Source organism: Branchiostoma floridae, chromosome 3 (genome assembly GCF_000003815.2).
Source record: "Branchiostoma floridae strain S238N-H82 chromosome 3, Bfl_VNyyK, whole genome shotgun sequence".
Classification (NCBI taxonomy): Eukaryota; Metazoa; Chordata; class Leptocardii; order Amphioxiformes; family Branchiostomatidae; genus Branchiostoma; species Branchiostoma floridae.
Window position 1 is genome coordinate 14512477 of NC_049981.1, and position 15563 is coordinate 14528039.

General features: G+C 40.1%; 1 protein-coding gene across 1 annotated transcript in view; it reads left to right on the forward strand.

Annotated features, from left to right (window-relative positions):
• The first annotated feature begins 3497 nt into the window (after positions 1 to 3497).
• LOC118411551 overlaps positions 3498 to 15563 on the forward strand; it is a 21485-nt gene continuing 9419 nt past the window's right edge. Inside the window, exons 1-4 of the mRNA XM_035813904.1 lie at positions 3498 to 3652; positions 7464 to 7838; positions 11281 to 11392; positions 11561 to 11715. Coding sequence (XP_035669797.1) covers positions 3589 to 3652; positions 7464 to 7838; positions 11281 to 11392; positions 11561 to 11715 — 706 coding nt within the window. The 5' untranslated portion in view covers positions 3498 to 3588. The remainder of the gene's footprint in view (positions 3653 to 7463; positions 7839 to 11280; positions 11393 to 11560; positions 11716 to 15563) is intronic.

Below are 15563 nucleotides of genomic sequence, written 5' to 3' on the forward strand. Positions count from 1 at the left end.
AGTCTCCGTACCATGCTTCGCGACGGGTGGTTTGATATTACTCATTTTGCTGATCGTGGTCACAATATATTACTAGTTGACCTTTATCCACGGGGAAAGCTTTATCCAGTGGTTGCAAATTGCAATATTTTGTCGACTTGATATACCTACATGTAAATACCCTATTTGTAAAAACAACGGATATAGGTTACCACGCGTATAAAGGTGAACTAGAGTTACGTCAGTGATTTTATGACGAGTTTGCACTTGGCATATGAAGCTGGAGCTCTGTACAGCGGCAAATGTGTCGACCCCAGCCTTCACCGCTACTCCCAAGGTCGGGCCTGGAATTGTCGGAATCTGATTTTCGATGTAGAATTAGATAAGAGACCTTCTTTGAAGTGAAATGGGCGTTGTTAATGATGTAGTCTGTTAGCCTATGTGTCGGGGAATCATGAGTTTCTGCTTTTACGGTAACGTTATAGAAATTTTTCTTCTCCTTTTATTGTTTCTTTCTGTTTCCTACAATCATATTTTCTTTTACTATAAAATTCCTTGAAATTGAATTGTTTGTATAAAGATAAGATTTCGTCTCCCAGTTACATTGCTGAAATGTTCTTCTTTTTTTTAACTTTTCTCTCTATCTAAGTGCGCTTCCTTCGTTCCTGGACTTTCACGCCTTAAATCGGACTCGCATAGACACAATTAAAGAACAGGGTCTGATTAGCCCTAACGCTAATTGCACACATACACACAGCTGATACGTAGACAGGTATCATTCGTGAAGTGCAGGCACAGCATTGAATGAGCATGAAAGTCTTAAGACGTAAACAGATTTTGTATATTCAATGGTTTCGTCAAAGAATCTGCATAAGGTCTACAGCGTTCGGGAGAGGCCAAAAAGATCTATGTCCTTACCTCAACACTCGTGGTAGTTCCCAAAGAAACATAACACCGGATTAGAATTGGCTGTGAAGCTGACAGTTTCCAAAATAAATTCGGTCGAATTCCTGCGACCACTGGTGCGTGGGACGGGTAAGCGGCGGTGTTTGGGTGTAAGTCTTGATGTTTTCGGTCTCAACAGGCTTGTTTTCAAATTCAATTACATTCGGGATGTTTCCGCTACTCTGGAGAAGTCATCTAGAACTACACTGTACTTGCACCTGCGCCGAAACCGTTACAATTTGAAATAAAAAGGGACATATTCTCAGTACATGTACGCCGATTATTTCAACTACATACGATTGTACGATGTTCAAAGTCTTTACTTCTTTTGTTTGAAAGATTTGGAATTAGTTCTAGAATTATAATCTCTTTCTTGCCGTTAAAACGGGTTGACAAAAGACCAAAGAGAACATGAGATTGACTAACAAATGATAATAAATTGGCACAAGTCGTAGAAAAATGATGGTAAAGAATTATCACATCATCGACATCATATAAAAAGATGCAAAGTTGCTCGTGAATAGAACATGAAACAAACTGTCTCTCTCTGTGGAAATAAAGAAGCCGTTTTAACCTCAAGAGCATTTGCTATGGCATATCTAGCTCTATCTTAAACTTTTTTTGTACAAAAAATGATTCATAGACTTAATGGGCCTGTCTAAAACTTCCTAACTCTTGCTTTAATATAACCAAAAAAAAAGAACCCCCCCCCCTTTCGTCCCCCTGTTTTCCGTTGGCTCGCCAAGACATAAACGCAAATCCCCTTCTTGAAACCAAGTTTGTGAAACAACTTTACAGGACATTTGCGAAATAGAACGGGAGACAAAAACTTTGTTGTTGACTGTATTTTTTGGAAACCAAACACGGGAAGTGCGGATCCGCCTGGCTGACTGAGCGTGAAGATTTGTAAAGCCGCGCGGCGTCTAATTCTTACATTGCTGCTTGTTTTACCCAAACCGCTAGGGGGACCGTACGTTGTGTGTACGTCAAGAAAAGGTGGGGTGTCCGGAGGATCTTAGACTTAGCATTAATCCACACTATTTACGAAGCGTTTTTCATAGCCACTGTCATGAACGGTGAAAAATGTATTCCTGTGTGTTCTTTCATTTTTTTTGAAATTTCAGTTTGTAGAAATGATGCATGTTTGTATCTTTTATCAGCAGTTTTAATACACCGTAATACTGTGACGTAGCAGATTCCTAAAACCAAGATGGCATTTCCGGTTGAGGATTCTCTACCCCTAACGTAATATCATATCAACGGCACAAATATTGGTTTTGGTTAACTCTCTAAACTTCCACCACCTGGCACAAACAGGTGGAAGTGTTTTAGACTTTGTTTGAAGAGTCTAGGATGTCCCTTATTGTATCTCTTTCTAAAAAGGAAAGTCGACAACTAAACAAGCAATTCGTCAATGAATACAAGAAACCGTTTTGCTTTTGTGTTGATAGTATTTTCAGAAACAGAAAAAGGCATACCTCTAGCTTTGAATAAACTTTTAACGAAAGCTATTCGCCGTTTCTTTTTTAAAGACTAATTTCATTGCCTTTCACTTACTTTCTTAAGTAAATCTTTAGAGCCCTTTCCTTCAGTTGTAAAGTAATCATTCAGCATTTACACAACAGTTGCCAGACCCAGACGCACTAAGGTCGACCCAAAAGTAATAATGCAGACGACACAGAATTTTCGTCAGAATAAAACAAACGAAAAACGTTTTAAAAAGAATATAACGTTATATTGGTTGACTAGATATATTTTACGTCTACCTGCCGGTGTGATAGGACTATTGTCTAGCACTAACACACTGTGTTTGCAACGAAATCATGATCATTATGGACTATCCCCGAAAAGGTGAGTCGTATAATTGAATCACCTAAAACACCATTTCCTGTAACCAACATGGGCAGAAATAGAGCGGAAAACTGGCCGATTGCCGGCAATATTTGGGGTTGGGACGAGGGAAATCCGGCCTTTTGCTAATCCATGTCCAAACAACAACATACGATAGTTCTAAGTCTGTTTGGAAAAATACCTTAGAGACGAATCTGAGGCATTGAAGACAATGTTTATATCGGTATTGTTGTGTAAAGCTCCGTCGTACAGTTCTGTGAGACGGAAAAGTATTGCTGGCTCGACGTTTCAGACGACATATTCCTGTTTCAAAAAAAAAATCAACGAGCAGAAGTGATGGCCAGACGATAGTTTGTCTAGAAAGTCTGTCAACACCTTCCCGACATACCCTGTCAATGATTAACGAGCGCCCCCTGACATGTAGTACAATGGTGGTGCGAGTCGTTAGTTGTATCAACATAGGCGCGGCTAGCCGCAACTGGGGCAGCGATCAATGCACACCTAGAAAAAAAGAAGAGAGGCTACTCTATGAAGAAGTCTCAGCCTATTACTAATTGAGTCAAGTTAGAAAACGAGAAGACAAAAATGACAACTATTTACAAAGTTTTAGAATCATTTCCTGTGTGGCTGAAAAGTCATAGACCCTCCCCTCCTGTAAGATTTGCACTGAATGATTCTCGACAAGGTGAGCCGTGACGCGTGTCGAGATGACGTCACCCTCCATCTCCCCGCAGCGCACAGCCAGTCACCTGCCTCAGCTTCGACCCACCGAGCAAGAAAACGGTTCAGTCACACACGAGCGGCGGTGCAACCATGTACGTCCTGCGGTCTTCCCTCCTCCCAGCGTGCCTTCTACTGGCCTTCCTGCACCTTACAGGTGGGACATTATCTAAAGACTCACTCTCTCGGGTATAACACCGTCCTGAGCGATCTTAAGAGCATTTAAAACGTAGCCCCATTGTGAGAAACGTTACCCAATATGTAAAGTACAAGCTGAGAGACCAAAGGTAGGGTGTACCGTTCCCTGCTTCTATTCTCTAGCAACTCGTTCACACGTGTAGTTCAAGTGTACATTTTTGTTTTTCCCGGTGTCTTTTTTCAAAATGCACGTGTGGGTGTTCTTTTTAAAAAGTCTGCTAGTGATATTTGTTGAAAATTCTGAGACCGGTTGTACGAGACGTTTATGTTTAATCTTATAACGCGATAGCCTTGAGTTGAGGTACAGTACATAGTGTAGTTGGAATCCCCGGCGCCCGTTGTTTTTTCCGTATCACCATCAGAGTTCCTAGCTTAAAGCTTGCTATTTTACCCTGCAAAAAAGCTAGTGAAGAGTTTGTAGAAAACTTTCACCCCTTGTTTTGAGAAAACGCGGGCTTGTTGTTGGATAGGATACGAAGTGTGACGTGTTGTGTTTAGGGTTTAAGTCAGTGAAAACTGGTTGGGTCGCATTTGACTTATACACCTTTACAAGTCACACGACTACGTAGCAATGCTTCCTACGAACCCATAGAGTTCTGATGCTCTTATTCTAGTAGAAACACGTCTTCATTCTGCGTCAACAAAATCTGAACGCTAGGTTGGACAAAACCATCTGCGTTTACGCTTAAGCTCAACATACAACAAAGCCGATTAAGCTGGATAAATATGTGGCTAATTCACTAAACCACTACAAATTTTCAATTTTCTTAATTGATTCGTGTAGATTGTCGACGGTAATTTCTAGCTACAACTCTGCCATTGAAAAGACAGAGCACCAATACTGATATACATATATATAATAGTTTACAACCTTGTTAATAAATATGGTCCCTTTTGCCAATAGATATGGTATTGTGATCCAACAAGTCAGACTTTGCTTTTTAATTCGTGAGTCTAAAATTTGCACCTAAAATAGGCACGTGTACATATACCTCAAACAATTCGGGGACTTAGTTTCTAGGCTCGTTTTGACGAACACTTCGTGAAACTTCTTCCTGTGTACTTGTCTAGATAAGGCTCTTACTGTATTGTCAAGAAGTTCAGGAAGTTCTTACGTTACAGCTCAGAAGCTGGGTAGGTTTACAAATTGACTCATGTTGAAACGTAGCCGCCTAATTCATATCCCGGCCTCCCTTGATAAATCTAAATCCACTTAGAGTCTGACAGTTTTTGTTAATTTGTGAGCGTAGGTTTAGAGGTTGTATCGGTGGTTCATGTCAAGTTGCCTGTGGTGTCTATGTTGTCACCTGCTTGACTTATTTTACCCGTGCGAAATAGTTCTAGGGTCAGCCGTGTTAGCGAGTGAGAGAATATGGGAAATGGGAAGGAGTAGGGTACTGTTACCGAATGACGGGCTATATTTCCCCACGGTTTTACGTGAATGAGTGAGTGTGAAAACACGGGGGTACATGGGATCACCGAACACCTTTAAAGTTTCCCAAGATTATCTCAGCTTCTCAAAGATTACCTGTACTCCTAATCCCTTAATCGTAACCAACTTATCTATCTTAATCTAATTCCTTGACTAAGAAGAACTCTGTTTGACAGTTAACGTCAGTGTGCTATTGTAAACTCCCTCCCACCATTAAAACCCGGTTTACAACGACTTACAGCGTTATTTAGTAAACATTCTACGGCATCACCTGATAAGATACTGCCAACAGGTGTTAGATACTGTACGGCAATCTAGGACGTATTTCTGTTTCTTGAAGGGGGCGCTGAGAACGCTGAAAGATCCCCTTTTGTCCGTACATGGTACACTGGACGTGTTCACCGAGTGGTCGTGCTTGAGTTCCCGGGCTTTCCTCGCCACATAACCGTGCAGACGTGACGTGTCGGCCGGTAACGCTCGGTGGAAGGGAATGCGTAACGACGACAATGACGCTTTTATATCACTCAACCCCTCCCACCCACCGACGAATTTTAAAACCTCAGACCAAATATTTCTCTATTGAAATCGTGCCTTTCTTTACAAATTCACAACCATGTTTCCCGTGTCTTACCAACAACAAGAAATGGAAAGGAGATGAGTAATTTTCTGACACACCTTTCGGACATTTTCATTTTGGTTTGGTTTTGAATTTTTGAATTACGAAGACTGTACCCAAGGCAGTGTTGTTTGTAGGCCATTCATTAGGAAACGAATTTTAGTTGACTGAATAGTAAACGTTAATCTTCAACCAACATCACAGGTTTGAGTTACGCAGACAGGTCAACATTTGACGACTGTTTCAGGATATAAATTTTTGTTTCACCGTGTTTACCCCACTCCCCAAAAACTTCAAACATAGCACAGTGTTGTTACTATTTGGCGTTTAAAACAGATGTAGAAGTCAATGGTAATCGTAAGTACAGGAAGTCTTCCTGTAAAATGTATTTTCGAGTATTGACAAGAACACACTTTTTGTCTGCATCTGGTGATGACTCACACATTTTGGTAATTGCAAACTTTATAATAGCAAGGGGTTATAAGTAATAGATTTTCTATCCAGTTCTGCTTATTTTATTACTGATCAGTGCTGCTCTGGGATGATGTGTTGATATGTGGTTTAGATACAGAATAACGGTCAACTTCTTTATCATGTAAATCTTCAGACGTAGCTAGATATATGATAAAATTTTACTCATAATCACATTGCACTGTCCACCCAAGTTTTAATTTTCAAGACTGCGTTGCACTGAACTTCATCCTCCAAATAGATAACGAGCTCGAGACAGATTCAGATCTAAGACAGCTACTCACCACAAATGCGTATGGCAGTCAGAAAACTTAACCATCTTGTTCCCCAACATCTTCAACGTTTGATTTTCAACACGTTGCACTGAACTTCATTCTCGAAGTAGATGGTAAAATATCTGATTGCTTGGCTTCTATGACAGCTACTGATCATACAAGCACAAGGCAGTCAGAAAACTTACCATCTTGTTCCCCAACATCTGCTTGGAGATTCCTGAACCGTAGCATTTGAAAAAGGACTGACAGCCAAACAAAGCCAACGGTATCTGAGTGGCAGTCAAGACTTTTCAAACACTGTTGACTTGGTCCAAAGGGTACACCACCTAACGACTAACGCAAACCTTGTCACAACAAGTACGTGTGTGTGTACATGTACTGGGAGGGGGGCAGGTGACTCAGACATTCACTGTTAGACGGTGTTAGTAACTAGTACGTTGATTATACATGTGGTAGGGTAATCTTTAGAACGGTCTGTTTGCTGTGCAAACTTTACCCCACACGTACGAACTATTCTGAGTAGTCTCGGCGACTAAGCCCTAATGCGGTCTTTTGTGTATTTGCGAATGAAAACTTAAAGGTCATGATCAGAGGAGAGGGACAGCGAAAAGAATAACAGACACAGTACTCTTTTCTAATGCATGTGTATGTTTTGTGTTCCCAGAAATAAACTTTGAAAAAGAGCTTTTGATAAAAGTATTTCTCCGTGCCTTACGAGAAGGAATATAAGTACAGGGATAAGGAGTAAATAATTTAAAGCGACCCCATTGCCTTCATAATGGAAATGAACCTATTCTTGTAACCTTACGGACACGTGACTGCAGTAATAGGTCAAAAGTTGTCAAGAACTGTAGAAGTCTGTAATGCCCCCGTCTAGTTTGAGATAAGGTTGATGTTGAGTCCACTTTATTGTTTTGCAGGATGGAAAATGTATTTTCAATCCAATAAATTCTAATTAATTTTTTTATCTCAACAGGTGCTCAAAGACCGGTGGTAACGGTCACAAATTCTGGCAATGTCCAGGTTTTCCGGACGGAGACAGCCAACCTCACTTGCAACTTTGTGTCTACGGAACCGCTAAACATACATCGTCTCAGTTGGTACAAGCTGAACGAAGATGGTAGGGAAGGAGAAGCATTGCTCCTATACGTGACAAACTTTGGAGTTAATGAAGATGCCGATAGAATGGCAGAGCTCGGTTTAACAGGCAGAGTCAGCTTCCCACCAGACCTGACGTACATGGCCATCCAGGAGTCAGCCCAGCCGGATACTGGTACCTTCCGATGTAAGGTCACTCCAATCTATCCCGAGGGAGACGCTGTCTCGGTGGATACAAACCTGACTGTTGTTGGTAAATATCTAACCATATTCTGTTAGTGTGTTTTACGGTTCCATCTTTGGTTAACATTAATAATACTACAGTGCTACAGCACATCTATGAATTCATCTATAACAAGGATATGTAATTCTCGGTGGGGATTTTAATAGCCGGTTAGGCTCCTTAAAAGATTTCCCCGACGAAGTCCCAATCGATTCTGAATTTGAACCACAACAAATCCTTCAAAATCTTGACATCCCTAGAAATTTTTCCGACAAAAACTCGCCCAACACTTTCGGCAAAGATCTGACTGATTTATGCTGCCAATCCGACCTACGAATTCTAAATGGGAGAGTCCTAGGAGATCTAAGCGGCCGATTCACCTGCTACCAGCCCAATGGCTGTAGCACAGTGGACTATGCCGTAGCTAGCAGTAACCTCTTTCACAACATTAATATATTCAAAGTTCACTCATTAACAGAATTTTCGGACCATTGTATGATATCGCTAAATCTTAATTCACTTATTCATGAACCCCTAAACGAAACAAGAAAAACAAAAACAAATACGCGACCTTTTCCAGACAGGTTTGTCTGGGGACTGGACTCGCGCGAAAAGTTCACAAATGCTTTACGCAGCCATGCTATATCGCAGAAGCTGGAAAATTTCATATTGTCTACTCACCAAACCCCAAAAGCAGACGTTGAGAAAGAAGTATGCGAATCCCATGAAATTCTTAAGATAGCAGGTAATATGTCATTACAGGTAAAGCATAGCAAGAAACGAAAAACATTAAGAACGAATAAAAAGTGGTTCAACAAAAACTGCTATGAGGCCCGCCAGGAGCTCCGAAATATACAATATTTACTACAACGAAACCCAAAGAACCCTTTTATCAGAGGCAGCTATTTTAGGAAGAAAAAAGAATACAACAAACTAATCCGAAAGCGCAAAAAAGACTATGAAACTGACTGCTTAATGCAACTCCAAAATCTTCAGGAAAGTAATCCAACCGCCTTTTGGAATCTGCTTAAACAACTTAAAAATACAAACTCCAACCCCCAAGAAGAAATTCCGCCTGACTCCTGGGTAAACCATTTCAAGACGTTGCATGAGAAACGTAGGATTGAGAAACAAAATTTTGACACCGCATTTGAGAAGAAAATTATAGACAAACTAAAGATATTAGATGAATGTAACACAAAGCAAGGGCCTATAGATTACCCAATTACAGAATCAGAAATTAGTTGTTCAATAATGGCTCTCAAAAATAAAAAAGCGAGCGGCGAAGACATGTTAATTAACGAAATGTTGAAAGCAGGACACTACATACTATTACGACCTCTTGTTAAGTTATTTAATCGCATTTTCTCAAGTGGAATATTCCCACAAACCTGGTCAAACAGCTATATAGTGCCCATATACAAATCAGGAAGAAAAGACGACACTAACAACTATCGCGGTATTTCCATTTCGAGCTGTCTCGGAAAACTGTTTACCTCTATACTAAACAGAAGAATCTCCTCTTTTCTCGAGGAAAACGAAAAATTCAAACCTAATCAAACCGGATTCCGGAAAAACTACAGAACATCAGATAATATATTTGTCCTGAAAACATTGATATCCAAATACACGCAATCAAGAAAACAAGTCTTCGCCTGCTTCGTGGACCTATCTAAAGCATTTGATTCGATTTGGCATGAGGGCCTTCTATTTGAAATTCTATCAAATGGCATTTCCGGCAGATTTTTCGATATAATAAAAAGCTTATACAGTCAGTCCGTAGCAAGTGTTAAAACCAACATAGGGTTGAGTGAAAAGTTCCCTGTCAAGATAGGAGTCAGGCAGGGTTGCGTTCTAAGCCCTTCGCTGTTTAATCTGTATGTAAGTGACTTGGTAGGTGAACTGAATGCGGGGGATTTTGATGCGCCCCTGTTAAATAAATCCAGTGTATCAAGTCTATTTTATGCAGACGACCTCGTTCTACTATCAACTAGTCAAGATGGCCTTCAACATGCAATAAATACTCTAGGCCGCTACTGCAACAAATGGAAATTATCAGTGAATCTAAATAAGACAAAAATTATTGTATTTAACAAAAAGGGACATATGTTTTCAAATGTCAAATTCCACTTACTCAACAAAGACATAGAAATAGTTTCCTCTTACAGCTATTTAGGAGTGGTGTTTACAGCTGGGTGCAACTTCACCACAGCAATGAAAGCACTGCAAAAAAAGGCTTCCAGGGCTCTGTTCAGCATCAAAACAACCCTGGGAGACTGCAATCCTTCAGTATCAGTGTATTGTAAATCATTTGACGCCTGCGTAGTCCCAATATTGACTTACGGGGCAGAGGTATGGGGCAAGAGCGGATTGAATGACAAGTCTCCCATCGAACAACTTCACCTTAAATTTTGTAAATCAATATTAGGCGTAAGAAAAAATGCGAGTAATCTTGCAACAAGGGCAGAACTAGGAAGATATCCCCTGTGGATCGAAGTTTACACAAGATTATATTCATATTACAAACGGTTAGTTAATGAAATACCAACAAATAGCCTACAATATGAAGCTTTCCTTGTTCAACAGGACTTGTACAAACGTAAAATCCCATGCTGGCTATCCAATGTTAGTAAAATCCTGGAGGAGTCTGGTTTTGCCTACCTTTTGCTGAACAGTAATCACAACACTTCATTCGCTCAGTCTGAAGTAAAACAAAGACTGAAAGACACCTTTCTTCAAAACTTTCACTCTGATCTTAACTCTCCTGGCATGAAGGAAACCCAAGGAAATAAGCTAAGAACCTACAGAAAATTTAAGCAATTGTATGAAAGAGAAAAATACCTGGATATAACAAATTTTAGCTATCGCCGAGCCATGACTAAACTAAGGATCAGCGATCACCCATTGGAAATTGAAGCCGGTAGATACAACCGAACTCCTCCTAATGATAAACTATGTATATTTTGCGATAAGAACCACATGTATGTAGAAAATGAAATACACTTTGTCCTAGAGTGTTCACTGTACAATGATCTGCGCAACACATTCATTAATGCTACACATGTAAATCAGAAATTTGCACACATGACGAAGGAAGATATGTTCAAATATCTCATGTCATCATCTGACCACGATATACTAGAAAATCTCTGTAAGTTCATCTACAAATGTTTTAGGAAGAGAGAAGATGCAAATAAACTATAGTATGTGAAATTGTATAACTTTGCGTTTACTACCTTTTGTACCAAACTGACTGCATTTAGCCCCAACGGGGCATGAATATGCAATAAACTTCATTGTCATTGTCATTGTCATATAACGTTATGACTTTGTAGTTTCATGATTGTGTGTCATTTGGAATTTGTTCTTGAATGCTATTTTGTTTTCACTTTACATTGTCACTCTATATTTGTACACTCTATGTCATATGATATAAACATGCAATAAAATATTGTATTTGTATTTTTTACAGTTCTGCCCCAGGTGAGGATCGCCCAGCTGCCTCTCACAGCGTACGTGCAAGAAGACGTCACACTGACCTGTCAATCAAGCAGTTTCCCGCCATCCACATACAACTGGACAAGGTGAGGGCACAATCAAACACTTACTGTGATGACTGTAAAGCTAGCTACCACCAGCAAGCGAAAAGATTGGTTACCACGCAGGATGGTATACCCAGGCTAACTGGTGTTTTACATTGTTAAATATAATAATGTCATGTTTAACTGATCCTTTGTCTGTTCCTGTCGTAGAGTGGACGGCGCTGCTCTACCCGGTGGAGCGATGTTTTCTGAGGGTTACGAGCTGGTCATCCCGAAGGCTGTCATGTCTGATGCCGGGGAGTACCGCTGTGTGGCCGATAACGGGTACGGCACGGACACCGACACTTACCTGCTCACGCTACACGGTAAGTTATGATTTGTTTTCTCATTCCAACTGTCAAACTTTACATGTGTACTGTCTTCTGGTTAACTAGACATTGGCTGAATTGCTCTGTTCATACATAATATTATGAACGTATGCTATGTTCATAATGATCTGGGCCCCATTATCGATAGACTGATAACTTGGTTCACATATTGAATGCTTATATATTGTAGTTGGTGCTAGCTGAGTTTACCTCCCATTCATCTCGCAACACCACGCACGCCACAAATCGACCATGAACCTTTTCACAATATTGTTATTTTGACCCGCAAAATATGTGCAGTCTTTGGAAAACCACGCAAGTCAACCCAAAACACAAGGTACAACAACTACCATTGACCCGATGTGTAGGTTAGCAACCTACCATCCACAACAACATTCCTACACCCTACTCTAACACATGGGGGAAATTCCAGACGGTCTATGTGACATTCAGTACGATTGTATGTCCCACTGTGCCAGAAATGCTGTCAAAGTATTTTCCTTGTTGTAGAAGCAACCATTCAGAACAAACTAGCGTTACAGCTAGGATTATCACAGATACTAAAGCATTAGTTTTAGGACGAAAGATAGGATGAACACAAATTCAAATGGTATGACCTGTACATACATGTATGAATAGAACTAGGAGTAGTATTATTCACTTGCTAAATGAAAAGCATCCATCCCTTACCTGATTTCCTTGAAGTTAACTGATTTTATTTTTCTTATGAGACAAATAGCATTCCTGTAGAGGGTGTGTTTTCCTTCTTTATAATACCAGAAATAACAAGACAGAATTAAGGCTTCTTTAACCCGATTAGTAGACAAACAAAAACAGTAAGTTGTAAAAACAACCAAGAGAAACTTTCTCTCATATTTGTTAATGCAGCGGAAAATTAGAAATGTTCCCACACGAGAAAGAAAACAGCTGACCATCATGGCAAAATGCATCGCATGCTTCGGTTGTTCAAAATTCTTAATATATTGCAAGGCATTCCAGTCTAAAAGGTCTTACTTCTGACATTGTCAGTCTTTAAAAGCTATGACTGAATGTGTTAGAGCTTTACAATACTACCAGTTGGTCGTATGTTACTAAATGCTCGTTCTCTATGACTATGACATTGAAGCATACTAGCTATAAAACCCTACGAGTAATTTCAATGTTAATGTTTGTGACTACCTTAACACTCAAGAATGTTGCATCTAGTTTAAGACGTACACTGGAGAGAGCTGCTAGTCGCCCCCATTGTTTAGAGTGTTTTCCTAACTCAGTGGAATCTGATACATAGAGAGTCACCTTATCCGGGATTCACGCCACTTAACACATCGAGGACAGGGAAACAAAATATCCTTATCAAAACAAGGGAATTTCTTCTCTTCGTTCTCACCTGCAGAACGGGAAACAAGTTGAAAGAAAACAATGTCCTGTTTGTGAAGTGAAAGGTAATTGATGACGAGACATCTGTCAGATGGTGTAAAATCTTCAAAACAGTCACTTCCAATAACTTCATGATCATCGAACCCATGTACTTTCCTCACAGACATAGTGTAAACAAGGAGGTCTAAATCACTTTGATTTTACACATTATCAATGCAGGCGCATGCACCTTCATCCCAACAATTATATTGACGATATGTCTGAAGACACTTGTCTAGATAGTTCATACTTCAATTCATTGCAAATACTTCAGTTGGATATCTTGAGTATGGTCATATCACACCCAGTAAATTTGGTGAAACATTATTTTTATCAAATGGGGAACTTTTTCCACAAAACATTTTCACGAAATGCACAGACGCAGACAGGAAGTATTCCTGCTTACCGTTGTTCATTTTATGATGTCGACGAATTATTGTAAAACTTACCATTTCCTCAGCAGACATGACTTCAGCGACACGGCAGTCCACAGGTGCCTGTCAACACCATAAACTGTAACCCTTGCACCTGCGTTTGTCACTCATTGTCTACAACCGGGCTAGTCCTTCCCCCAAATAACAAGAGCTATGAAGAAATATACCCGATGTCGACAATGCACAACTGACTCCATGGTTCTACACGATAACACTCTCATCATATCTGGTGACATTGAAACGAATCCGCAAAAACTAGACGTAGTTTATTGGAACATTCAAAACAACAACAATGCGCTCCTAGAACGACTTATTACTCGTGTATTTTACCTCTCCTACTAAAGAAAGTCTCTTCTTTTTACACGAATAAACTAAAACTTCGTCATTACATTCAGTAGCTCTTCTATTGTCACCAATAGTTATTGGCATCTTGCCGCGCAGTTCCTCATCCAGAAATGTTTCTTTACGCTCATCGTCAAGTGCACAGAAACCTGAGTATGAGACGATCCCTATTCTCTAGCTGAACACGGGAGTCCTTCATACCTAGACAGGAGCTGCAGGGTAGGATTAACTGACGTGACCTGACTCGTCTTTAAATCTTCCCCTGAAGTGGTCTGAGTTGAAGAGCGACTGTTGGAGGGTTTGTTACACCAATTATGGGATTAGGCTACAGTGATTAACAAATGGACTGATTGGTTTTCGTGCTAGTGAGTCACGTAACTCCCTTAATGGGTGTTGTACTGTGCCTTCTCCCCCTGTACTTAAGGTATAGAGTTATTCAAAATGAAAGAAAAGAACAGTAATTATGAAGAGGTTGCCGTGGTAGTCACGTATTACGAGAATCTGCTTGCTTCAAAGAGCATAGTCTACATCTCAATGTTTTGAGTCTTACGTTTTTAAAGATATCATTCTGAGAGAGTTTTTTTAACTAGACGCACTGCCTTTGATGTGAGAAGTGAAAGGAAGTTGACAAATACCATCTGGCTCGCACAAAGTTATCTGCAATGATTAAAAGATTAAGGTACATTGATGATTAAGTCAACTGTTCAATGTAAGGTGTGAAAGAAGTTACTATGTGAGTGTACAAACGTTGTCTGACTTTAATCCCCGTGGTCTGACAGCAGGAAAGATATGTTAGTACCTGATTTTCCGTTCTTTTATTGGAAGCCGGCCTACCCTGTTTTAATTCATGTCACCACTTTGTTCAGAAAATGGTATTGGATTGCCAGACAATATAGCATTGGACACCATCTGCTGTTTTAGTCGCCACTTTAAACTTACGGAAGACACTGTCTTTTGATAAGGAATTACAAAATGTGCAAAGGTATTGGTAGGGAATGTAGACTGTTCGGTAGTTGAAGACGGGGTAGTTGATTGTTAAACGGTAATCGGCAATTTGGTAAAGCCTGATTTATGAAGGTATTTCCTTTTGTCTGATGTCTACGATGAAGTAATAAGATGAAAACGATTGTGAGAGTATACGGTAAAGTACAAAGATCGGCGCAGTGATCGACTGAGGCTAGTTACTGTTCGGAAGATGAACGTTGTTAACTTGTAGCTCACATGAAGGTGATCGGATGACCAATATCATCAGTGATTACACCAAACGGGATTGAATAAGTATATCTTCAATGGACAGACACCGGCACTAAAGAAGGGGGGGGGGGGGCAACAAGAAAACAAGAAGAACAGAGACTTCGAAACGCGTACTCGACATAACTCGCTGTAGAAAAGAAAAGTAAGCAAATGTAAATCTGTTGGGGACTGACTGCTGAATGTAAATCAACGAACTACTTAAATGCCACCATGCTTTAGATACTGACAACAGAGAGTTGATTGTGGCTTTTCAGTTATGTCAGACACCGTGAGGGGGAAGAGCTTACTTGTTACATACCGTGTCAGGTATGTTAGTCAGGACCTTCTTAGGGCTACTCCTAGCGTAACACACTTGTCTGCTGGAGGTTTTACTAGAGGTTTTGGGGATACAATTTGAAA